The 27,163-nt window shown below is 44.2% G+C and overlaps 1 protein-coding gene across 4 annotated transcripts in view; it reads left to right on the top strand.

Moving 5' to 3' along the window:
- The window catches only part of SLC43A1 (solute carrier family 43 member 1), a 44,715-nt gene extending 19,225 nt beyond the window's left edge, over positions 1-25,490 (top strand). For all 4 annotated transcript variants that reach the window (XM_072130298.1, XM_072130301.1, XM_072130299.1 and 1 more), the window contains exons 6-15: positions 6,158-6,250; positions 7,220-7,353; positions 7,567-7,727; positions 9,744-9,893; positions 11,484-11,519; positions 13,296-13,401; positions 14,676-14,784; positions 17,863-17,936; positions 18,652-18,775; positions 20,265-25,490. In XM_072130298.1, the coding sequence (XP_071986399.1) occupies positions 6,158-6,250; positions 7,220-7,353; positions 7,567-7,727; positions 9,744-9,893; positions 11,484-11,519; positions 13,296-13,401; positions 14,676-14,784; positions 17,863-17,936; positions 18,652-18,775; positions 20,265-20,435 (1,158 nt within the window). In that variant the 3' untranslated portion in view covers positions 20,436-25,490. The remainder of the gene's footprint in view (positions 1-6,157; positions 6,251-7,219; positions 7,354-7,566; positions 7,728-9,743; positions 9,894-11,483; positions 11,520-13,295; positions 13,402-14,675; positions 14,785-17,862; positions 17,937-18,651; positions 18,776-20,264) is intronic.
- The last annotated feature ends 1,673 nt before the right edge of the window (positions 25,491-27,163 follow it).

Genomic DNA, 27,163 nt, shown 5'->3' with positions numbered 1-27,163 from the left:
ATCTCTAGTTATTAGAAATTGAGCAAAAAAAAAGCAAATAATTAAAAAAAACAACACAAAAGTAGGTATTGAACAACATTTAATGTTGTTTGTTGGGTTAGATTTGTTTGCTTAGCTCTATGTGAAAAGTTTAAATAGTTGTGCAGTTGCGTGTCAGAAGTGGATGTCTTCAGAAATGACAACCATGTGACTCTAAATGTGACAGCCACACGCTCCAGGTGACGCTTTTTGCTTATAAACAGTAGTAATGTCACCCTGAGCCTGGGCAGACCCTCATCACATACAGGGGGGGGGGTTGTTTTTACACATCCAGTTCTTTCCTGCCAGTGACTCCCTGTGTCCTTGGAGCATGTGGAGGGGCGTGGAGCCACAACAACCTCCTGATTGGCTGAAAGTTACCTACCCTCTGCTTCCTTAACCCCTTGTAAGGTGCAGATGTAATGTAAGTTGTGAATGTAAAATATTTCTGTAACATTTGCAGACGCATGGGTTTCCCTATATGTATTAGAGAGATTTATTCATTCATCTTATGCGGTGACAAATGTGGAAAGTGCTCTGTATGAACACAGTCCTATAAACATGGACAAGGACTGGAGTTTTGCGATCTATTTGGGAGTAAAATCCCAGTCTAATAAATTTGTAATAACAATTTGTGAGCCCAAAAAAAAAAAAAAAAACAGACCACACAACACTATGAATTGAATTCCCTCCTTATAGTGTGTAAATATCTAGGAGACAATGGGGCACATTTACTAAGGGTCCGCCGGACGCATTATCATCGGGTTTTGCGTTTTTTTTTTCATTTTGCCCTGAATTGCCCCGGGTTTTTGGCGCACGCCTCAGCGGGGGAAGCGACACATGCAGGATATCGGGCGCACGATCTTAGTGATTCCCCGCACAGCGCATTATACACGGACAATGCACTTACATGCACCAGGAAGAAGAAGGTGAACTCCGGGGACCTGAGCGGGGAAGCGACACATGCAGGATATCGGGTGCACGATCTTAGTGACTCCCCGCACAGCGCATTATACACGGACAATGCACTTACATGCACCAGGAAGAAGAAGGTGAACTCCGGGGACACTAAGATCGTGCACCCGATATCCTGCATGTGTCCCCTCCCCGCTCAGGTCCCTGGAGTGCACCTTCTTCTTCCTGGTGCATGTAAGTGCATTGTCCGTGTATAATGCGCTGTGCGGGGAGTCACTAAGATCGTGCACCCGATATCCTGCATGTGTCGCTTCCCTGCTCAGGTCCCCAGAGTTCACCTTCTTCCTGGTGCATGTAAGTGCATTGTCCGTGTATAATGTGCTGTACGGGGAGTCACTAAGATTGTGCGCCCGATATCCTGCAATGTGTCACTTCCCCGCTCAGGTCCCTGGAGTTCACCTTCTTCTTCCTGGTGCATGTAAGTGCATTGTCCGTGTATAATGTGCTGTGCGGGGAGTCACTAAGATCGTGCACCCGATATCCTGCATGTGTCGCTTCCCTGCTCAGGTCCCCGGAGTTCACCTTCTTCTTGGTGCATGTAAGTGCATTGTCCGTGTATAATGCGCTGTGCGGGGAGTCACTAAGATCGCGCGCCCGATATCCTGCATGTGTCGCTTCCCCGCTCAGGTCCCTGGAGTTCACCTTCTTCTTCCTGGTGCATGTAAGTGCATTGTCCGTGTATAATGCGCTGTGCGGGGAGTCACTAAGATTGTACGCCCGATATCCTGCATGTGTCGCTTCCCCGCTAAGGTCCCCGGAGTTCACCTTCTTCTTGATGCATGTAAGTGCATTGTCCGTGTATAATGCGCTGTGCGGGGAGTCACTAAGATCCTGCGCCCGATATCCTGCATGTGTCGCTTCCCCGCTCAGGTCCCCGGAGTTCACCTTCTTCTTCCTGGTGCATGTTAGTGCATTGTCCGTGTATAATGCGCTGTGCTGGGAGTCACTACGATCCTGCACCCGATATCCTGCATGTGTCACTTCCCCGCCCAGGTCCCCGGAGTTCACCTTCTTCTCGGTGCATGTAAGTGCATTGTCCGTGTATAATGCGCTGTGCGGGGAGTCACTCAGATTGTACGCCCGATATCCTGCATGTGTCGCTTCCCCGCTAAGGTCCCCGGAGTTCACCTTCTTCTTGATGCATGTAAGTGCATTGTCCGTGTATAATGCGCTGTGCTGGGAGTCACTAAGATCCTGCACCCGATATCCTGCATGTGTCACTTCCCCGCTCAGGTCCCCGGAGTTCACCTTCTTCTCGGTGCATGTAAGTGCATTGTCCATGTATAATGTGCTGTGCGGGGAGTCACTAAGATTGTGCCCCTGATATCCTGCATGTGTCGCTTCCCCGCTCAGGTCCCCAGAGTTCACCTTCTTCTTCCTGGTGCATGTAAGTGCATTGTCCATGTATAATGCGCGGTGCGGGGAGTCACTAAGATCCTGCACCCGATATCCTGCATGTGTCGCTTCCCCGCTCAGGTCCCCAGAGTTCACCTTCTTCTTCCTGGTGCATGTAAGTGCATTGTCCGTGTATAATGCGCTGTGCGGGGAGTCACTAAGATCGTGCACCTGATATCCTGCATGTGTCACTTCCCCGCTCAGGTCCCTGGAGTTCACTTTTTTCTTCCTGGTGCATGTAAGTGCATTGTCCGTGTATAATGCGCTGTGCGGGGAGACACTAAGATCGTGCCCCTGATATCCTGCATGTGTCACTTCCCCACTCGTCGGGAAACCTGACGAAAGTACGCAATTCGGACACTTATAAATGAGCGCCGATATGATTTGTAATGTTAGTGAATGGGTCACCTGCTATGTGCGCTATTCTCTAATATATAATTTCTCGCTTTCTAATACCTTCGTAGTTTATAAATTCTTTGTAGAAGACAGAGTAGGAATTTTACAATGCTCTGAAACTCCTTTCAATTAAAATTCTTCACTGCCCAAGGCACAACAAGACTTATGTCATGTGAACATTTACTGGTTTTTCAAGTTTCGGTGGCAGGTGTTTCCTTTTTGCCTCTCTGTAGATTAATGTATATAGCTAAGCTCCTTAGGGTTACCTGGTGTTAGCACTGACTTCACTTAGGCATATTACAAGGTTTGTAATCCCTGTACTGAATCAAGATCATATGTATATATATAGATTTTCCCTTGAAACAGTAATTTTCTCTCTAGGATTTAATGACATTATTCACATTCTTGACAGGTTTCATGTTCCTAATACCTGTGTGTTTCACGCATAGGGGGAAATATATTAAGACTGGCACCCGTCACTCCGGATTTACTAAGTTAAGGCCTCTTAAAGGGCACCTACCACCCCAATTCTACCTATAAAGGTAGAAGGGGTGGTAGGTGGATGAATGGGAATTGAGGATAGCCCTCTTTTGGGCTAATCCTCACGTCCCGAGTATCTTTTAGAAAACTTTATAGCAGGTATATGCAAATTTTTTTATGCGTAACCAATTGGTTACCCAAATACACAGATTTTCGCCTAGTCCCAGCAGTCTCATTTTATGTACCAACCTTTTATGCGGCACTGTATCAAATGCTGTGCAAAAGTTGCCCCAACCTCTCCCAGGTCCAGTCTGAAACTTACCTCCTCATATAAGCCAATTAGACAGGAGCGATCCCGCATATGTACAGTGAGATGCTCCATGATAGGATCTCTAACCCCTCAAATATTTTCCCCACCACAGAAGTTAGACTCACAGGTCTGTAGTTTCCAGGATCGCTTTTTGATCCTTTTTTGGATGTTTATACCACATTTGCTATGCGCCAACCTGTGGAACAGAACCAGTCTTTAAGCAATCATCAAATATTAAAAATAATGGTCTGTCTTCATGTTGAACCCGGGGGTTTTTGCCATCTGGCCTCGGTGATTTGTCTATCTTAGTGCATGTGGGGCAGCGCTGTACCTCTTCCTGGGTTAAACTGTTGACATTCCAAAGAGAATTTACATTATTCCTCATCGTGTCTTCCACCAGGGGATTTTCCTGATCTCCTTCCACCATGACCCCTACGCTATTCCTGTACCCCTACGCTATTATCTGTTTTTTTACAGAATTTATAATCCTTTAACGCCTCAACGCTACACCTTATCTTTCTCGCTTATTGCTCGCCTTACAGTTCTAGTTACCACATTGGCTTTTACTTGTTTCTGTTATGCTTTTTCCCATATGGTATGTGTTTATCCCAGGCCTTTTTTAGAATATTTGTGAAAATGTCCCATTTTTTTGAGCGCTTTTGTCTTTCAGAACATTTTCCCAGATTATGCCTATAAAATCCTCCTTTAGCTGCTGAAAATTTGCCCTCCTGAAGTTCAGAGTGTTTGTTGCTCCATCTACTAACCTTCTTAGTAAAGCAGAATATAACATTTTGTGATGATTTTGTGGTCACTTTTACCTAAGTTCCCCCCAACCTGTATTTGTGTTACCCTGTCCGTTGTATTGGTTAGGATAAGGTCCAGCAGTGCCCCTCCTCCCTTGTTGGCTCCAGGACTTTTGTTGTTGACAAGAACCTGCTACCTTTAAAGGACCTGCAGTTTCTGCCCCCCAGTCAATATTGGGGTAATTGAAGTCCCCTATGTTCACTTTTTCTCTGCTGCCTCCATTATATTTGGAGCCTTATAACAAACTCCTAGTAATATTTCATCCCCTTATCTCCACCCATAGGGACTCCACATTTTCATTTGCGTCACCGATGTCATCTCGCAGGACGGGCTTGAGGCAAGAATTCACCTATAAACAAGCCCCTCCCCCTTTTTAAAAAGACTCCACCCATCTATAGTAACAGCCCAATCATAGCTACTGTCCAGCCATGTCTCACTGATATCATATTTCCCTCCAACATTAAAGGGGTGTTCCCATTTCAGCAAATAAGTTTTATTTTATGAACTAAGGAAAGTTATACAATTTTGCAATATACTTTCTGTATCAATTCCTCCTGGTTTTCTAGATCTCTGCTTGCTGTCCTTCTATAGGGAGCGTCTATCTTTATGTCCAGTGGACAGAAATCTGACCCTTGTCACACAGGTGCGCGACACGTTAGCAAACTATACTAGCATAGTATAGAAGCATCCTATAGAACATCAACAAACAGAGATCTAGAAAACCGCAAGGAATTGATATAGAAAGTATATTGGGAAATTATATCATTTTTCATCATACAAACAATAACATTAATTTGCCGAAATGGGAATTGCCCTGTAAGACTTCCAGTTCCTCCATTCTGTTAGTGAGGCTTCTTGCATTTGTGTACATGCACTTTATATGGTTTTCCCTATCTCTATTCCTTTGGTTCTTATTCCCCCGATTCCCCCATGGACTACGACTCTTCCCAGTTCCATAACCAAACTGTCTTTTTGCCCTGCACAAGTGTAGTTGCCCTACCCCCAGGAATCTTCTAACCTTTCAGCCATTTTTCCCCCAAAACAGCTGCCCTCTCCCTATTGAGGTGCAGCCCATCCCTACTGTAGAGCCGACAGCAAAGTCAGCCCAGTTCTCCATGAACCCAAACACCTCCACCAACTTTTGAGCCACTTATTTACCTCCCTGACCTCCCGCTGCCTTTCTGGTGTGGCAGGTGGTACAGGGAGTATTTTAGAGAAAAGTACATTGGAGGTTCTTGCCCTGAGCTCATTTTTAAGGACTTTGCACTTACCTCTTACTTGGTGCCAATATGGACCATGACTGGTGGGTCCTCACCAGCCCTTCCCAGTAATCGGTCAACCTGATCCGCAACACGCCGAACCCGAGCACCCGTCTCATGCTCACTTTCAGGAGGACCCACTGCTACTACTAATATTAAGTTTTTGAATAATGTGGTGGAGGGCATTTAAGATGTTTCTGGCACAGATGATGTGGGATACAAATTGATAAACTACACTCTATAGAGAAAATGTAGGTCAGGTGAACACTTTCTCTGTTGGAAAGTCAGGAAAGCGGTCCTGCCAGGGTTGGTATCTATGAATGTGATGTGAAAGGTGGTAAATTCATTATTTCTTGATTCTCGGTGATAACTCTACCGTTGACACCCACTTTTAACAAATATTTGATTTACAACATCCATTTCTGCTAAAGAACAAAAACTTCCCGAAAGGCTGCTAAAGTACAGCAAATAGAGATACCCAGCAACAGTTAAGAAATAATCAACAATTGTCTTCTTTCAGTTGCCTAATATGTTTGGAAACCTACGTTCCACCATGATGTCTTTAATGATTGGATCATATGCATCATCTGCCATCACTTTCCCTGCCCTGAAGGTAAGTTAGTAAGAAAATAAAACTGGATGAAAAGTTTAGTTAAAATTCAAAGTATATTTGTTAATATAAGAAAATAGCAAGGGCCGACCTGTGGTCCTCAACTGACCCAACTTGCAGCAGTAACCAGCACTGGACTCAATGGTCTCATGCTGTACATATAGGCACCACCATTGAGGCCAGTGATTGACTGTAGCAGTGATTTGGGTAATGGTATGTCATTACTGCAGGAAAATTAGTCCATCAGGGATCAATGGATTAAAAACACTAAGGCCTCTTGCCCACGAACCTTACCATCAAGCATGACTTTCAGGAAGCCTAATCACAAGATGCAGGATTCCATGTCTTTGCATCTCAACAGTAGAGTGTAGGAAACTGGTTTAGCTGAGTACAAGGCTTTGACTAGGTCACTGAATCACAAGGTAATCAAAAGAGGCAACGTTTTTCTTATCCCATCCAGGAAAAAGTATTTGCTTACTTCCCAAAATCCCCTAGTGGAGCGTCAATGGCTGTCGCCAGGTTTCCTTAATTGCCAAATTTTCCAAGAGAACTTACTTCCCAACCCCATTCACAAGCCTCCAACTCAGCTAAACCAGTTCCCTACACTGTACTGAACAGAGTTGGGAATCTGTTCCTTCGGTAATAAATATACTGGTTTGTTGTAATCCCACATCATGGCACTAGGCTTATTGAAAGTCATGCTTGATCATAAGGGGGCTGCTTTACAAGGTAGCTAAGAGGTCATGTTTTCCCATTGTGCATGCCTCTTGTTTTGGAAGTGAGCACGTGAAAGGATTTTTAAATTTTTTTTGGTAAAGTCAATCCAGAAGGTAACCAAAAAACGACACCATTATTAAGTCTAGTAATCTTTATTCAGACCTAAATACGGCAAATATTTAAAGGATATAATATAGTACAATATGAGTGTCCATCCACTTAAACCTCTCTCCTTTTTCTCCCAACATTCTGCAGCTCATATATGAAGCAGGAGTCTCTTTCATGGCGATTATGTTGGGATGGTCTAGTTTGGCCTGTCTCATTTTTCTCAACTGTCTCATCAACTGGCCCAAGGAATCCATCCCATCTCCAGAAGAGTCTGACTATAAGTGAGTGTGTAATGACTGAGCAGTGTTCTTGTTTTTGACAGCTAGAGGGTTTATTGTACTACAGAAGATAATGGTCATCACTTCTGAAATATGGCCCAGTCTCAAAAAACGCTTGGAAGGGGACATAGGACGGAAGCTTATGAAGTGAAGTGACAATGAGCTACGTAAAACATCTTGTAATTGCTTCTCACACGCTCTCTGATGATCTCACAGGAAAAAGGTCACATTACGCACTCTTGCACTAGACCATAAAGTCACAGGAGACCAGTTTTACACCCACGTGACCACTGTTGGTCAACGGTTAAGTCGGAAAGGTGATCCTCAGGATGAGCATTTATCCAAGGAAGACTTGTCGAAACCTACAGTTACTAGTGGTAAGAGTATAATATAAGATAATGTAATGCTTGGGTCCTAAAGATGTATTCTTTGTAGGACAGCAAAGATTCTGTCATATTTATCATATAAGTCCCAAGGGGGGAGACCTATCATATGTTACCCAACAGGGCAGTTCTATACTAGGCCCGGGCTGGCGTAGTATCGTGCCATAGCCTGAGCCGGAACCGGCGAAGGAACGCCCCAAACCGCCTTTACGCCCACTGGGCATGGAGGTAGTTTAAGGGAGGAAATTCCTAGCCATGAGACAGGAATTTCACCTATTTCAAGGCTTTTACGCCATGTCCGGCTTACAAGCCCGGATAGCTCTGTCCCGATACCAAAAATGGAGTGGTTCTTTAAAATTATTAGCATAAGGCTACATCCACATGAACGTCGTCTTCTCTGTGTGCTGTTTTTTTAACTGATGACACACTGGGGCAGACAGATCAAGCTGTCTGAAAGTCAGAATATTCTTAGCTGCCCAAGTTAACCAATCAAAGCTCCCCTTTAAAATATTCATGAGCACTGGTAAAAAGAAAGCTGAGCTGTAATTGGTTGCCATGTGCAACAAAGAATATTCTGACTTTCAGACAGCTTGATAAATCTGCCCCAATGGGGCCCCAATGGTGCAACTAAGAATATTCTGACTTTCAGACAGCTTGATAAATCTGCCCCATTATTTCTTTGGACATGCTTTTCACGGATGCATTTGAAGGATGTAGAAAACTTAGAGCAGGTCCTATTCCTGCCTGTGTTTGTGGCTCGGACCTTCGCTTAGATCCACATGGGTTTCATCTGTGTGCTGTCCGTATATTCACAATCATGTTAAAAATTAGGGTGTTCTAGCAAGTTACTGACATAATTTGCCAGTCTTTCTGGAACATCCGGATGACATATGGACTGTCTCTGTGAACATGTAGCTTGACAACATATTGTACAATAATGACACATGGACTGCAAAAACAGATAACGAAATCCATTCTTTGCAGCCTGAGAACAGCGCAGTTTGTGTGCAGGTAGCCTGAGGCCGTGTTCACATTGTGCATTTTGATTGCATTTTGAAATGCAATCCAAAGGCTCCATCCGTGATCACATCTTGGAGTAACATTGCATTTCCATTGCACATGTGCATGTTTTGTTTTCCCTTCTCCATGTTTCTCCTAATTTGTGCATCTATAATTGATGCAATAATCATGCAGGAAGTGTACATAATATTAACGAAGTTTATATTTATAGTTGATTTTTTTTTTGGTGCATTTTTGAGAGATTTTGCACACCTCAGTTCTTATCCCATAATTTTTAGGTGTGCACATAAAGCGTCACGCTTTCTATCTTTTTGATGATAATGTTGCTGCAACATGTGAACACGGTTGGAGCCTTTGAATTTCTTCTAAAAATGCAGCAGGTGAACGCGGACTGAATGCTATGTTTTATCTCTATATGAATTTTGGTCAAATCAACATTAAAGAGAACCTGAAAGGTCGATTTGGGACCCTACTACAGATCTATATGGATCCATGGCTTAAGGTCCTAAATCAAACCTTTATATTACCTTTGCATCGCCTCAATAAAAAACAAAAATATATATATTTGTGCTCACCTGGATGTGAGTCCAATAAGTCACATCGGACTTTCATCTGCATCTCCTCAAGTGAGAGCAAGTGAAGCCGGGACAATATCATCTTCATTGCTTCATTGCTGCATGTGCTGTACCTACGGAGCATGCGCGGTGAAGCTGCGGTGTCCTATGTCAGTTTCACTTGCCCCAATGCGTAGGAGCTGGGAGGTAAGTGTAAATGTTTGGTTTTTTTATGTGACCACTTCATACATATTTAGGAAGCTAAAGCCCTGATTTATAGGGGCCTGTGGGAGGTTTAAATGTTCCGCATCGCCCTGACAGGTCGCCTTTAAATCACTTCCAATAAGTTTAGGATACCACGAGGTGAAATGTTTTTTATGTCCAGAATATCTTATAAATGACGTAAACCTTGACGATTCTATTGTTGCCTCCGCAGGATCTTCTCCAACGTTTCTACAAAGCGCATGCTCCCCCATCTTCCTCTTCTCTCTCATCACAATGACGATGACCCAGCTCCGTATCATTTTCTTCATGGCATCAATGAACAATATGGTAGAATATTTAGTGCTCGGGCCACAAGAAAATGGTTAGTGCGTGCAGTGTGTATGTATGTTCCAATCATAGATATTGGAAACACTTCCATTATAAATGGCCATGTTTTTAGTCGTCAAGGACTTTGCAGTGTCCAGTACATCACTATCATCGTCTGATTTATGAGGGGTCGACTCCGAGCCCCCGCAACTATGAACTGTAACTGCATAAACACAGGGCACAAAGTCCCCTAATTTGTGTGGCATGAAACCCGGCGCAGCTGCCTCTAAAACAGATTGCGTGCGACACAATCCCCTGTTAAATACCTGTCACAGCGGAGCAAATCCCCAAAACGTTGGAAAATCCGACAAAAGTGCGATCCACGGAACCTTAGTAATTAAGCCCAATTATTCCAGATACCCCTAGCAAATAATAGCTTTGTATATCTAATGAAGAATGCCACAACATGAAATCGGAGACAAATAGAGGCATAACGGAACTCTATAGAATTCTAATTGTGTCCTATTACAGCAGTCAAGTCTCTGGAGACTGTAAGGTGCCTTGTGAAGTTTAATAGGGTTGTCCCCTTACAGCAATTAATACCCTTGTTAATTGATCTTGTTTGTGTAGGGAAATGTTATACAATTTTCCATTATACCTTCTGTATCAACTCCTCACTGTTTTCTAGATCTTTGCGGGCTGTCCTTCTGTATAAAGCTACTTATGTTAACCTGTGCACCTGTGTGACATCACATCAGCGGGGCTGTAACGAGCCGTGCCCCTGTGTGACATTACATGACCAGGTATATAACTAGCTGTGCACCTGTGTGACATCACATCAGCAGGGCTGTAAAGAGACATGCCCCTGTGTGACATCACATGACCGGGGATATAATGAGCCGTGCCCCTGTGTGACATCACATGACTGGGCATATAACGAGCCGTGCCCCTGTGTGACATCACATGACCAGGGATATAACGAGCTGTGCACCTGTGTGACATCAGATGACCTAGGATATAATGAGCTGTGCACCTGTGTGACATCACATGACCAGGAATATAAAGAGCTGTGCACCTGTGTGACATTACATGACCAGGGGTATAGTGAGCCGTGCACCTATGGGACATCACATGACCAGAAGTATAATGAGCCGTGCCACTGTGTGACATCACATCACCAGGGGTATAAGGAGCCATGCACTTATGGGACATCACATGACCATTAGTATAAGGAGCCATGCACCTGTGTGACATCACATCACCAGGGGTATAAGGAGCCATGCACTTATGGGACATCACATGACCATTAGTATAAGGAGCCATGCACCTGTGTGACATCACATGACCAGGGGTATAATGAGCATTACACCTGTGTGACATCACATGACTAGGGATATAATGAGCCGTGCACCTGTGTGACATCACATGACCAGGGGTTGATTTCTATACACTGGAAGTAAACATAGAAGCTTTCTATAGCAAGACAACAAACAGAGATCTAGAAAACTGAGGAATTTATACAAAAATTAACCAACCCTGGTAAAGTAACCAACCCCTTTAAGTCCTTAGAGTAGTTGCTATTCACGCTTATCATGAGTAAACTCCTACATAAATGACAAATGCATGTTGCTTCTTTATATTTTAGTACCTGCAGATCTGAAATTACATGCAGAGTACACAGGTAGGTGCATTTTTTTAAATCTTTTTTCTATCTTTTATGGCATCAGTATTTTTATTTTGCTTTGTAAAAGAAAATGTGATTTTAATCATTCAAACATTTTCTGCCTGAAGAATCGGAGTGGTGATGACACGTCAGTATTATTATACATACCTGATCACTTTTGAGATGAAGAAAGAGGGAAATATGAGGAGTCAGCTGGCAGAATATTTTTATGTCCCACACCCTTTACCCCATTCCCCCCACCCCTAGTATTCTTACACTGTACAATAGCCGACCTTAATGGACCCCACATAGTATAACTCTCCTCTAGCTACCACGGTATAATGCCTCCTGTGGCCATCCCCTAAAATTGTATAATGCCCCCATGAAGACCCCATATTTAATTTGGGGTACCAACATATAAGTCCTACAAATTTTAGCTGCCACATATAATAGCCCCTTAACTTATGTTCCATTTTCTGTGACATCCACTCATAATAGTCTTTTCTGTTGGCTTTACTTTTGGTCCCCCACTTAGTAGGCCCATTTATCTATCATCTCTTCTCCCCACTGATAATAATGTTCTCCGTCACATCCGCTCTTTACAATGTTTCCCATCTGCTCTCAACTTTTTATCATCCCTTCTCTTTCCTGAAAATGGCCTTTCCATTGTGTACCTAAGCTCAGACTGTGACAGCCCTCGCTTACATTGCTTCCCCATTCCTCACACCTTGCACCTCACTACCTTACCTCCGAAGCAGAAGGCCGGATGACATCATCACATCGATCCTCCCGGGGCATCCCACACAAAGCCCCCGGCTCACTGCATCACCACGGCATTCAATCTTATCTACACTGATTGCATTTTAAGGTGGCCAAAAACCTAAGAGAGGACACATTTACAGGTAGAAAATCTACAGAAAGTTTTTTAAGTAGCAGGGACGTAACAAGGAAAGACAGGGCCCCATAGCAGACTTCTAAATGGGGCCCCCTTACCAATTTAAAATATCCATATTACACTCATATATATATATATATATATATATATATATATATATATATATATTTATATACAACATATAAAGTTCTTCACTCTTACATACAACATATACATATACACATAACATATAAACCCACATATAGTGCCAGATACAGATGTACAGCAGATATACACACCATACACACAGCATATATACATGACATATATATGTACAATGTGCAGCAAAATATGTATGTAATGGTGCACATCCTCCATTCTTTAGTGTTAGGTTGGATGATGGGGCCCCCTGACACTGTGGGCCCCATAGCAGCTGCTTTAGCTGCTACCACTGTAGTTACACCCCTGTTAAGTAGAGAAACTAAAGGAGGTTAAAACACATGGCTCCTGTCTTGCAAAAACAGTTCCTTCTTCTGATCATGGGTAGTGTGTGGTATTGCAACTTAGCTCCATCCATCTCTATACAGCAGAACTGCAATACCAGCGCACACCATGGCCAGCCGTGGCGCTGTATTTGGAAGAAGCAGCAAATGTTTTCCAATTGACAAGCCCTGTAAGCTCCAACATTTGTTTCAAAGTCATCACTTGTTGGGGTTATATTCTTATAATGGAGAAGGGTCCAGTTTGCATTCAGATCCATGTGACTTTTCACTTCACCATAAAAACCCTCTATGTATGATGTGTTTTTGCTAGAAGATCGGGAAAGTAGTTGTCTTGCTGATACCCTTTAATGTTTTACTGAACTTTATAAGTTCATTATATGTTATAATATCTGTTCTAAAGTTCCCATTTTCCTGCAGTGGGGTTATACTCATCAGTGTTTGGGGTGATGCAGCTGCTGTGTCTTTTTACCTGCCCTTTCATTGGATTCGTGATGGACTGGAAGATGAAAGACCGCGATGAAGAGTGAGTCCCCCATAACCAGGGACAATGAAATCATGTCAATAAATAACTTCCCAATACCATGATGTTTTGAGATCAGAAATATACAGTGAGGCTACATTCACATGGACGTATGGCGGGTGGGCGTATACATCCGGCGTGCTGGAGAGGAGGAGGCGTGACCACTCCATAGGGATGTATGTCGCACGGCCGTATATACGGAGAAAGATAGGACATGTGCGTCTATCATGCGCGCCACTGTATCGCTCCGTACGCCTATTGCCATCTTTGGGGATGTATATACGGTCGTATGAATGCAGCTTGATTCCCAGTTTTTTTCCGCAGGATAGGGCATAACTTGATGATTGGTAGGGGTCTCAGTGATGAGGCCATCTCATATGACGAAAACGAGGGGTCTGATGGGGTCCCACATACCCCCGTCGGACCCCTCATCGCTCCGTCATACTAATTTAGCTTAGTGATTAATGGAGCAGAACGCTCAAGCGCAGCCGTCTGCTTGGTTAGTCTGATGGAGCAATGAGGGGTCCAACTGAGGTACGTGGGACCCCATCGGACCCCTCGTTTTTGTGATCTGTGGGGGTCTCATCAATGAGACCCTCACTGATCAGCAAGTTAGGCCCTATCCCGTGGATGGGCCTAACTTTTGTTCGTGGGAAAACCTCTTTAACGTCAACGCCACATATGTGTGCAGTCAATCGGAGCAGCCCACTGATGCTTCTATCCATGGGATTAGAGCCACCAGTCTTCAAAAAAAAAATAAGAGTTTTATTGATGTCTTCTGTTCCAGTCATGGAGGTGGAGAGCTGCAGTATACAGTCAGGCTACCTCGCCCTCCTCACTGATGTTGATACTGCCAACCCGGCCAAAGAGAATTCCTGAGGGAGGAGTGAGGAAAAGGTGATAGTGACGGCAGCTCTGTGTGACCCGGCTCTATTATATCATTAACCAATCCCTCACCGGAAGGGAAGCTGGCTGTGTGCAGAGTAATCAACCTCGCTCCTCACCCCTCCCTTAGGACTTCTCTTCAGGGTGAGACTGGCAGTCTTCTGCAGCTTCCGGCCTCCATGACCGGAGCAGAGAAATCAATAAAAGTCTTTTTTTAGAAGAATGGTGGCTCTAATCCCATGTATAGAGGCATCAGAGGAACATGTGCAAAGACTTTTAAAAGATTCCCTGTGTGGCTGGGGAGAAGGGGTCGCTGGTGACAGGTTCCCTTTAAGCTGATAAAGTCGTGTTATATAATCTTTCTCATGTTTTCATCTTTTCTTTTTGTTTAGATCTAAGACTGTGCAGAAACTTACCAATGCCACCAGGGCCTTTGTCTTTACAAATATCTTACTCATTATCTTTGGGGTTATGTGTCTGATAAGTAATCTTCAATTACAAGTAAGTGATCAAAATTGTCAGCATTTTTCTATTATATGCTTCATAATAATAATCTTTCTTTATAGATTCCATTCCGCTTTACAAATCATAGGAGACATATACAGATATAATATTACATTACAGAGGACAGACAGTCATATGGAGCAATAGGAGGGAGGGCCCTGATCACAAGAGCTTACAGACAATGAGGATGAGGGGGAACACAAGAGCTTACAGTCTATGAGGATGAGGCGGTGACACAAGAGCTTACAGTCTATGAGGATGAGGGGGTGCCACAAGAGCTTACAGTCTATGAGGATGAGGGGGTGACACAAGAGCTTACAGTCTATGAGGATGAGGGGGTGACACAAGAGCTTACAGTCTATGAGGATTAGGAGGGACACAAGAGCTTACAGTCTATGAGGATGAGGAGTGACACAAGAGCTTACAGTCTATGAGGATGAGGGGGGACACACGAGCTTACAGTCTATGAGGATGAGGGGGTGACACAAGAGCTTACAGTCTATGAGGATGAATGGGTGACACAAGAGCTTACAGTCTATGAGGATGAGGGGGTGACACAAGAGCTTACAGTCTATGAGGATGAGGGGGTGACACAAGAGCTTACAGTCAATGAGGATGAGGGGGACACAAGAGCTTACAGTCTACGAGGATGAGGGGGTGATACAAGAGCTTACAGTCTATGAGGATGAGGGGGTGACACAAGAGCTTACAGTCTATGAGGATGAGGAGTGACACAAGAGCTTACAGTCTATGAGGATGAGGGGTGACACAAGAGCTTACAGTCTATGAGGATGAGGGGGTGACACAAGAGCTTACAGTCTATGAGGATGAGGGGTTGACACAAGAGCTTACAGTCTATGAGGGGTGACACAAGAGCTTACAGTCAATGAGGATGAGGGGTGACACAAGAGCTTACAGTCTATGAGGATGAGGGGGTGATACAAGAGTTTACAGTCTATGAGGATGAGGGGTGACACAAGAGCTTACAGTCTATGAGGATGAAGGGGAGGACACAAGAGCTTACAGTCTATGAGGATGAGGGGGTGACACAAGAGCTTACAGTCTATGAGGATGAGGGGGTGACACAAGAGCTTACAGTCTATGAGGATGAGGGGGCGATACAAGAGCTTACAGTCTATGAGGATGAGGGGTGACACAAGAGCTTACAGTCTATGAGGATGAGGGGGTGATACAAGAGTTTACAGTCTATGAGGATGAGGGGTGACACAAGAGCTTACAGTCTATGAGGATGAGGGGGTGATACAAGAGTTTACAGTCCATGAGGATGAGGGGTGACACAAGAGCTTACAGTCTATGAGGATGAAGGGGAGGACACAAGAGCTTGCAGTCTATGAGGATGAGGGGGTGACACAAGAGCTTACAGTCTATGAGGATGAGGGGGTGACACAAGAGCTTACAGTCTATGAGGATGAGGGGGTGACACAAGAGCTTACAGTCTATGAGGATGAGGGGTGACACAAGAGCTTACAGTCTATGACAGTGATGGCTAACCTATGGCACTGGTGCCGGAGGTGGCACTCGGAGCCCTTTCTGTGGGCACTCAGGCCATCACCAGAGATGACTCCAGGTATCTTCCTGCAGTCCCAGACAGCCCAGGACTTGCTGTGCACAGAGGTATTTTATATATATTAAAGTGACAGCTCTACCTGGGACTATTTTCTGCTTTATTGGTGTCCTCAGGTGCTGGTATCAATGAAAACTGTGACAGAGAAGGGAGTATAAATCACAAATTACATTTCCGTGTTGGCACTTTGCGATAAATAAGCGGGTCTTTGTTGTAGTTTGGGCACTCGGTCTCTAAAAGGTTTGCCATCACTGGTCTATGAGGATGAGGGGGTGACACAAGAGCTTACAGTCTATGAGGATGAGGGGGTGACACAAGAGCTTACAGTCTATGAGGATGAGGGGGTGACACAAGAGCTTACAGTCTATGAGGATGAGGGGGTGACACAAGAGCTTACAGTCTATGAGGATGAGGGGGTGACACAAGAGCTTACAGTCTATGAGGATGAGGGGGTGACACAAGAGCTTACAGTCTATGAGGATGATGTGGTGACACAAGAGCTTACAGTCTATGAGGATGAGGAGTGACACAAGATCTTACAGTCTATGAGGATGAGGAGGTGACACAAGAGCTTACAGTCTATGAGGATGAGGGGGTGATACATGAGCTTACAGTGTATGAGGACGAGGGGGGTGATACAAGAGCTTACAGTCTATGAGGATGAGGGGGTGACACAAGAGCTTACAGTCTATGAGGATGAGGAGGTGACACAAGAGCTTACAGTCTATGAGGATGAGGCAGTGACACTACATATGAGCTTGTATAATAGTCCAGCCATTCTAATAAGGGAACAGTATGAAATAATGTGTGAACACTAAGGGCTCTTTCACACTGGCATTGTCAAATCAGTGGCTCAATTCCTATTGGAAAACATCTAGATTCCATACACCATACCAAAGTATCTGGTAGGGCTGAGGGCTCACTGTTCTGCCACAACCATACAGGTTAAAAGTCCGCACGCACAAGACCCTAATGGTGGGTGTCATCTGGCCACACCAGATTGTGGCCCCAATAGAATTGTAAGGCACTTTCTTTATTGATACTAATTTTTAAATCATTTTATTCACATTTGAATTGATAACAGCAGAAGGGGGAGCATTGGGGTCTGGTCGCAACTGTAGCTGTTAGATAATGGGTGGCATTTATCCCAAACTCGTGCGCCAGTGTATGATAAAGTCCCGGCCCCTCTGGACACATAAGACGCCTGCATACAACTCTACGTCAGACCCTAGCTGGCCAAGAATTACTCCGCAGCCTGCAAACTATCCCTCATGAATGTACATGGGAGTGCGTAGGCTCAGGAAAGCCTCGGCCCAGTGTTGGGTCTGGTCCCAAGCCGACTGGTACCAACCGGCTGCACCGGCTGGTGCACCTCCCTGCGCTCCTCTCCACACCCCCTCCATGTTCACATACATTGCTGCTCTGCATTGTACACATCACACAATACTGAATATGTCATTCCTGATTATGTCATCTTTTATCTTCTGCAGTTCTGTACATTTATTCTCCATACAATGGTCAGAGGCTTCATTCACTCGGCTTGTGGAGGATTGTACGCCGCAGTGTAAGTAGCGTTATCATATTGTGTAATATTTATCTGGTGGCTAAAGAAGTGCACGTGTGTGGCCCTAATGTAAGGCACTTAGTCCTTTAAGGAGGAGGAACCATCCTGTCCTGCATTGCGCATCTTTCAACTTTTTTTAGGTCCCATTTTGAGTTACATCTTCGCTAGTAGTTAATTGTTATATACCAGGCTACCTCACAATCTAGGTAAGAGGCCCTGAGTCCTGAAAGGGATAACCAGGGTTTTATCTCAGGTTCCTTAATAATAATTCCTTTATTTATATAGCGCACACAGATTACGCAGCGCTGCACAGAGTTTGTCAAATCGGACCCTGTCTTTAATGGGGTTCACAATCCAGTCCGACACAGTGGGGAACATTTACTTACCCGTTCCTGTCGCGATCCCCGCTATGGGTTGTCTGATGATCATGGAATCCGTCGGATCGTCTGATGGCCCGCCCCCCAATTTGTGTCGCATGAAAGCCATGCGCCAAAATCTGATTGCATGCGCCACAATACCCTTTTAAATGCGGCGCAAATCGGTAATCGTCGGAATATCCGGCGTTTGTGCGGTCTGCGGACCCTTAGCAAATGAGCCCCAGTGTGTGACACTCATATATTCCTCAGCTTTCTGGAATTTTAGCAGATATTAGCAGCATATGTATATTATTATGTAGAGAAGACGCTAACAAGATTTTCTTATTTCTCCATTATAGGTTTCCGTCAGGTCATTTCGGGACACTCACAGGACTGCAGTCACTACTAAGTGCAGTATTTGCTTTACTACAAGAGCCGCTGTATAGGGCTGTGCTTGGACCCCTGAATGGAGATGCATTTTGGGTAAGACCATAGTAATTGTTAAAATAGTGAATGCGATGGCTAGAAGTTACTATTTATCACCACCTAGTGGTTGACTCTCATTTACATAATTGCTAGATATGATTATTATATCCAGGCACTTACCTATCACATGAAAACATATAGGGGGACATTAATCATAGTCAGTTAGACTGTTTTGTGCAAAAATCTGGCGCATCTGATTAATTTGGGGCACGGCAAAGTTTGGCACTTAGTGGTTTTGAGTCCCTGCGCCTTATCTGACCTAGTGAGTGCGTCCTAATCAGATGTTTGCACAAGATCTATCACAAATTTGCGCCTAAAAAGGTGCAAAATAGGCGCAAAAATGCACCTACTCTGAGCAGATGCACTTCCAAAAAAAATGCAACATGGAAAATACTTCGGGGCAGTTTTAAAATGTAACATTTCTCCAGTAACGACTTCATCATTGTCTATGGGATCATCTCTGGGAGTGATTATTGGGGGACATTAATCATAGGGGGTCTCAGGTTCGCCTATTTTTGCGCCTGGTTTGCTCTTCTTTTTGGCTCCTGATCTATGATGGATCTAGTTCTGGATTAGTAAATGCACTTTGGAATTGTTGCATGTCCCATTTATTTGCGCCTAAATTAGCGGCAAATTTGGTGCAATTGTTAGATCTCATTTGTGAGCAATAACGAAAGCAGACTGAATAAATGTGACGGAACGTTCAGGGCGTCATCTCTGCACATAAACCTATCATTGTGATGTAACTGCAGGGACTAAAAGTGACAGAGATGGAAAAAAAAAAAAAAATTCTTGCTGAAATGAGACTTTTCCTTTTTTATTATAATGTACAGTAAATGGAGACTGATAATATTCTCAGATCTGTACAATAAGACAATAATCACTCCCAGAGATGATCCCATAGACAATGATGAAGTCGTTACTGGAGAAATGTTACATTATAAAACTGCCCCGAAGTATTTTCCATGTTGCATAGAGGGAATTCTTCATTTGGGAACCTAAAATGTATGTTTTTAGTAATGAAAAGGGAAGTTTTTTGGAAGTGCACCTGCTCGGAGGAGGTGCATTTTCTGCGCCTATTTTGTGCCTTTTTAGCAAACATCTGTATAGGACGCACTCACTATGTCAGATAAGGCGCAGGGACTCAAAACCACTAAGTGCCGAACTTTGGCGTGCGCCATAAATGCGCCTAATTAACGAGATGCGCCAGATTTTTGCGCTAAAAGACGCTCAAAACAGTCTAAGAGACTATGATTAATGTCCCCCATTGTCTTATTGTACAGATCTGAGAATATTATCAGACGCCAGGTAATGTGAATAAAACTTAATGCTGCCCAAGGCACTTTTTAATCAGCACATTGGAAGCTGTCACCAGCTATATATATCACTTTCCTGGTGACAGGTTCTGTTTAAATGCATTAATTATTTATTTTTATAATTTTTTAAATTTCGTTTTGTCCACATTATAAAACGTTTTGTCTTGTAGGTGAACTTGGGACTTTTAATATTTTCCTTTGCCGGATTTGTTCTTCCCGGATATCTATTAATCTATCGTCGCCGTCTACTTAAAGAGAGAACAGCCAAGGAAAAGGATCCCGCTGCGGCCCAACTACAAGACTCGAACCATTCCAACGGAGTCCTGGAGACTACGGCTTAGACAAGTCCAACATATCAGCGTGGTGCAAAGGCGTAAGGAGGACACATGACCGCGAGAGTCATTCTGTATTTATTGTAATATAGTGTAAGGTGTTATATGCTGATCTGACATATCGGAGGAGACCAGCCTCTTGTATATTGACAGGCCTTGTGCTCGCCAATATGCTAACACTTAGGTCAAAGCATTGGCTCCTTTTGTTCTTTTGTTCATGTAAAATACATTGTGAATAGTGTTGACAAGTAGGGAAAGATGTTAAGTGCTCCATCTGTAGACGGGTTAAACAACTAATAACTTCAATGTGACCATAAACATAGCAAGGAATCAAATGTTTACACGTCTGAATATAATATATATATATATATATATATGTGTACTATAGAATGAACAGGCCGAGACCTATGACCATGGACCGGGCTGCTACTGCAACACAGGCTGCTACTTCATGGCTGTCATGAAGGAGAGACTTCTATAGAAACCATTGTAAATAAACTGCATTATAGCTCTCTCAGGGTTATGTCGTGTATAGAAAACCCATTGACCTACAAGGAAATGAAGCATTAAAACTGGAATTGTAAACATTCTCAGTCCAAGATTTGGGTTAATATAATGAATGTGCTCCTAGCCAATGCCCATTTCTAAAAATTTGAGCTTTCAGATGAAGTTCCAGTGTTCAGTATGTATTAGCCATAAGGGAGAGCGGCCACAAAGAACACCCCCTCACTTTACAAGACCCCTTACATATCCAACCCATGGGTTTCATTTCGAAGACTTTATGGGGCTCATTTACTAAGATTTCCGGGTTTGTGCCGCATTTAGAAGGGTTTTTTGTTGCACACGATCGGATTGTGACGCCGCTGCGCCGACTTTCATGCGACAGAAATCGGGGATGGTTCAGGGGGTTGCGTGGGACTATACGACAGATTCGGACTAAGCGCGGGATTTAACATCTAAATTTGTTTCACAAGACAATGCACTTACATGCACCGGGAAGAAGAAGGTGAACTCCGGCGGACCTGAGCGGGGAAGCCTCACAACCATGAAATCGGGCGCACAATCTTCTTGAATGGCGGCAGATGTGCATTCCAGCGGACATTCCAAAAAGGGGATCGCGCAGGACCGGATAAGTAAATGTGCCCCTATGTCTTCATTGGTGGCTCTGCCAAAAAAAAAAAACATTTTCCTGCTAAATTTAGATGATTGTTGGCATTTTTATGACTTTAGCTCATCAAAAACTCCCAAAATCTACAGATATCTGAGAGCGTGGATGTAAGATACAGTTGCTGGAAGATATATGGTGCTTTTTGCATTTACTGGGCACATTTTTATTTTTAATTTGTACCCCTGGTAAAGGTGTATGTGACTCTAAAGTTTCTTAGGTAGTTTAGTGTTTCTAGTTTTTTTTCAGTACAAACATCGTAATTCATTTCATAAATGAAAGTGTAACCATTATTTGAGATAATTTTGTATATTTCAGTTGGAGGGGATGTGGTGAACATTTTTACTAATATAAATCGTTAACAGTGTGTCTATGGAGGCAGCATGATCTCACATCTGATCCCACTGGGGCACATTTACTTACCTGTCTGAGTCGCGATCCCCGAGGTGCGTTCCCCGACGATGATGCACTGTGAAAATGGGCAATCTCCCACCAAAATCCATCATGATAATCCAAGGACACTTACTCCTAGATCCGGGCACCGTGACTGTGATAATCTTTTTATATTTGTTATCCATGGCCTCCTTCTTTCTAACATCAACTTTTATAATTATGCTAATGAGCCAATTAATGTGTCAAGTTACATCATGCAGAGAGAAGGGGGGGGGTGTTAAGGGAGAAGAGGGGTGTTTCCCTCACATCACCATAGATTCACTTTGTTGTCTTACCCGGCATAGAGCCAGATCCAGCAGCAATCCAGAGTGGTTATGTCCTGCTCGGCCAGCCCCTCCCATCTACTCCTCTCTATTCAGCACTGCATGTCATGTGACCATGGTGAGGTCCTTTACTCATTTACATGTATGTATCTGATGGCATGAAATCAGGAGGAAAATAAGTCTGCAGAGCCATGCTGTGATCAGATATACACATCGGGTAGATTTTGCAAATGTTAGTTGGTAAAGGACCTTAGATGATATCACTCTGGTCACATGACATGCAGTGCTGAATGGTGAGGAGGTATAGGGAGAAGTAGATGTGAGAGGCTGGCCAAGCAGGACACACCCCTCTGACCTCACTGCAACAAAGTTAATGTCATGGGATTGTGAGTTAAATAATTTTTAGCTAAAAGAAGGGAGTCATTTAGTAAATAGGCTCTATGGGAACCTGCCATTAGCTGCATTTCAAAAAAGATGTGGTGACAGGTTCCCTTTAATGTTTAATAGAACCAACCGGCACAGGAACTCATCCAGAGGCAGGGGAGATATAAATGAGCAACAAACTATCTCAGGGATATTCTATTCTGTCCATGTCTGTTGTACCCTGAACTGTCTTAGTAACATATCTTAGAATTCCTTAAAGGGGCTGTCTGGGTTTAAATACTACATATATATATATATGAAAATATAAAAAATATATATATAAAATTCATAGCTGTAGCAACTTCCTCTGTAAAAAAAAATGCAGAGAGACGTTGCAGGACAACAGGGGTGCCAGCGATGGGAAGTAGAAAATCTTTTTAGCCCCACCTGGCTGGTTATATATTTTTGTTGAAATGTGGACACAGGGCTGGCACCAGCACCCAGGCAAGTGCCAAGGCCCACAGGTGACGGCAGGGCCCACTCTATGCAGGAGTCCCAGGGATATAATGGTGGTGCATAGAGCGGTCACTCTCTGTATGATCAGCGCCTGTGTTGCAGCCTTGCACCAGGTTCCCGTAGGGGCCCACAGCCCAAACCTCCCAATGTGTGTTTTACTTACGAGCACTGCCTCCAGCACTGTCCAGGGGTCGGGCCGCAGTATTAGCAGATGCGTGGAGGAACATCTCTTTAGGATAGATGGAGGCAGGGAGCAACATGTTCTATACCATGCACTGCAGTGCGATGTATAGTGACCCTATGTGAGGGGGCTCCAATGGACAGCATCTTCCCTCTGTCTTGCCTCTGACAGTCAGCGTTTGTCATGCCACTGCCTTATTTCTTACTTTTGTAGTCCATCCACGTCTGCCAATCACATTCTCCCTCCTAGAGTGTAGACTATTACCCACGTTCTGCCATTGTACCTGTGTGACACCGGTTCCACCATTTTTCCATTGTCTCCCTTCCTGCCCCTTCCCCTCATACAACCACCTACCTAGATTTGCCCGGTCACCTATGTCCTTGCTGTCATCCCATCAATGTTACCTTTCAAACATTAACTCTAAGGGTGCATTCACACATTGGCCCATTGTCTTCCGCGCCACGAAATTCTGCACATAAAGGGGTGTTCTGGTGCCGAGTCGGACCGTGTGCCACATTTATTACTGGGACTCTATAGGATTGTGTTGCAAGAAATAGCTGGTGACACTTCCTGAGAAGTGCAGGGGGCGCCAGATTATTGAGGAAACCGCACATACTACTAATAAACGTGGCCCACAGTGTATCGGGCATCTGTTTGGACGCATGTGTTTTTCATGTGACCATGTGTTTGGCTGCTATGAAAGCTTTTCCTTCCATTGCTAGAAATGTAAGCAGCTGTAAAGCTGTTAACGCAGCTGCTTACACTTCCTGCAATGAAGAAAAAGGCTTTCCAAGCAACTAAACACATGGTTACATGAAAAAGGAATGGTGGGGTAAGAGGAGGGGGCAAAAGCGGGGCCGTAGGACATGTTCTACGCCAAAAAATTTGGGAGCGATAGCAAAGGGCAGTTGAGGCTGTCTCGCCCAAGGGCCCAACTAAACCTGGAGCCGGCCCCGCCTAGACAACCCCTCTTTGGCCAGTGGATACGGATCCTGTATGTTCTGAGTTCTGGTTTGCACCACAGCCGTCAGCCATGATTCCTATGCGGCTGGTCTAGCATTGATTTGCCCTAATACCTGGAGCACAGTCATACTGCATTGTAGTGCATATGTGGGATCTGTCCCAGCTGCTTCTGATAATTGTCACCCTAGCACTAAAAGCTTGTTACTCCATAACGATGGCACCGCTGTCAAGTATTAAAACTAAGAGACCTGCTCTCTTCTCTATGGGGCACTACTGGTCCTAAAGCCAGGTCACTGGGACTACTGGACCCCACTGGGCAGTCCTAGCATCATTCTATATCTTACTATGGTGGGAAATCCATTTTGTTTTCCCAACCTGTCAGCAGGGTTCACCCCACTAAACCGCTATCCCCTCCGGAGTATAAAATGTTCTTTCTGGAATTCCCTTTTATATATGAAATTGTATCCATTTACCTGCACAAAGGTCAGACAAATGTATCTTTAATATGGCATTAGCATGTTTCTAGGTGCTACAGAACAGAGGATGGGATTCTAAAGTGACACGACCCCCGCAACCTAAATTTTTGACTTGTGTGAAAATTTGCCTGATTTTGGAGGAAATTTTTTTTTTTGAGATTTCACATAAAAGAGGGAATTCTAGAAAGGACATTTCATCCCTTACATAAGGGGGGGGGGTAACAGTTTAGCGGGGTAAAACCTGCTGACAGGTTCCTTTTATTATCTACTTCTGTAGGCTCTTGTGGTTACCTATCACCAATACAAAATGCTACATATTACACTGCGTCTCATTGACCAATTTGGACCCATTAAAGCGGTGATACCTCCTTGTCATATAGGTACCACCTTCCACCCCCTCCCCCCCCCCAAATAATAAGTCCCACCCTCTGGGCTAACATGAACCATTTCACCTATGAACTTCCAGGGGTCATATCTTTTGGACACATTTCCCATTATTTTGCATTTTTGGTACTTGGTGACACGTCGTCTCCATCAGGTCACGGCCGGAAGGGGATTTAGTAAATTATTTACAGATCTTCCATATTTTATTTTTAGTTAAATATTATTTATGCTGATATCTCTGTTGTGTTGTGATGGTGTTTAGATAAATTAAAATATAAAATAATTTTTTGCAGAGAATAATCGTGTGTCATTTATTAACCCCTTCTTGCGTCACAGTGTACAGAGTGCATACCGATGGGTGCTGGGTTAGAAATATGTGAATAGGGCTTTCCAGGATGGCCGAAGGAAAACTATCTCTCTAGTGCTACCTTAAAGGGGTTGGCCACTTTTCATTGTTTTTTGTAATGTATGTGTGTGTGTGGGGTGGGGCAGGATATTAGATAAATTACCAATTTACATCTAGTAATAATTCTACACCGTTTTCTTGATATGTAAAGTGAAGCCTCCTGTCTGTTACATCACCAGTCGGACATTCCTGTCCATAAAATGGCCACAGATGGAGGGTCATGTGATCTCTGACAATGAGCAATCACCCTGCCTTATGATTAGTATTCATGAATATAAGACCAAGGCCCTGGCAGGGCGATTGTTCATGGACAGATAAGGTCACATGACCCTCCATCTGCGGCCATTATATGTGTAAGGCCTATGTGATAGAAAATGAATGAAGTTGAAAAATAAATGGAAGTGAAATTACGGAAATTTCCTTTTTATTAACATTATATTAATTGAACGCTAAAATTTGCACCTTCACAAGGGGTTAAAAAGGAAAATGCATTTACAATGTTGAGGGCAATTCCTCCTGAGTATTCCAATACCCATTGTATCACTGTACACTGCTGTACGGGCACAGGAGGCACTTGGAAGGTAAAGAGTGTTTAGTTTTTGGAGGACAAATAAGGCCGAAAAACTTTTCATGTGTCAGGATGCATTTGGAGAGCCCTAGTGGTACAAAACAGAGGGGAACCTCAACAAGCGACACCATTTTGGAAAGTACACCCCTTGGAGAATTTAGTAAGGTGTAATAGGTGTATTCGCCCATAAAGGTGTTTGATTCAATTAGGCCCAAAAAGGAAAAAGGTGAAAATTTTCCCCAAAAAAATTAATTTTACCCCTAATTTCCGTAAGACGAAACAACCCTCCAAAAATCCTGGCAGCTGCAGGTCCCTCCTGTGCCCCCATAAAACAAGTAACGGCCACATGTGGGGGGTCTCTGTACTCGGGAGAAGTAACGGCCACATGTGGGGGGTCTCTGCACTCGGGAGAAGTAACGGCCACATGTGGGGGGTCTCTGTACTCGGGAGAAGTAACGGCCACATGTGGGGGGCCTCTGTACTCGGGAGAAGTAACGGCTACATGTGGGGGGTCTCTGCACTCGGAAGAAGTAACGGCCACATGTGGGGGGTCTCTGCACTCGGGAGAAGTAACGGCCACATGTGGGGGGTCTCTGCACTCGGGAGAAGTAACGGCCACATGTGGGGGGTCTCTGTACTCGGGAGAAGTAACGGCCACATGTGGGGGGTCTCTGTACTCGGGAGAAGTAACGGCCACATGTGGGGGGTCTCTGCACTCGGGAGAAGTAACGGCCACATGTGGGGGGTCTCTGCACTCGGGAGAAGTAACGGACACATGTGGGGGGTCTCTGCACTCGGGAGAAGTAACGGCCACATGTGGGGGGTCTCTGCACTCGGGAGAAGTAACGGCCACATGTGGGGGGTCTCTGCACTCGGGAGAAGTAACGGCCACATGTGGGGGGTCTCTGTACTCGGGAGAAGTAACGGCCACATGGGGGGGGTCTCTGCACTCGGGAGAAGTCACTGCCACATGTGGGGGGTCTCTGTACTCGGGAGAAG

The sequence above is a fragment of the Engystomops pustulosus genome, chromosome 11, assembly GCF_040894005.1.
Source record: "Engystomops pustulosus chromosome 11, aEngPut4.maternal, whole genome shotgun sequence".
Taxonomy (NCBI): domain Eukaryota; kingdom Metazoa; phylum Chordata; class Amphibia; order Anura; family Leptodactylidae; genus Engystomops; species Engystomops pustulosus.
Note: the sequence above shows the minus strand (reverse complement) of the source record. Positions and strands in the feature narration are given on the sequence as shown.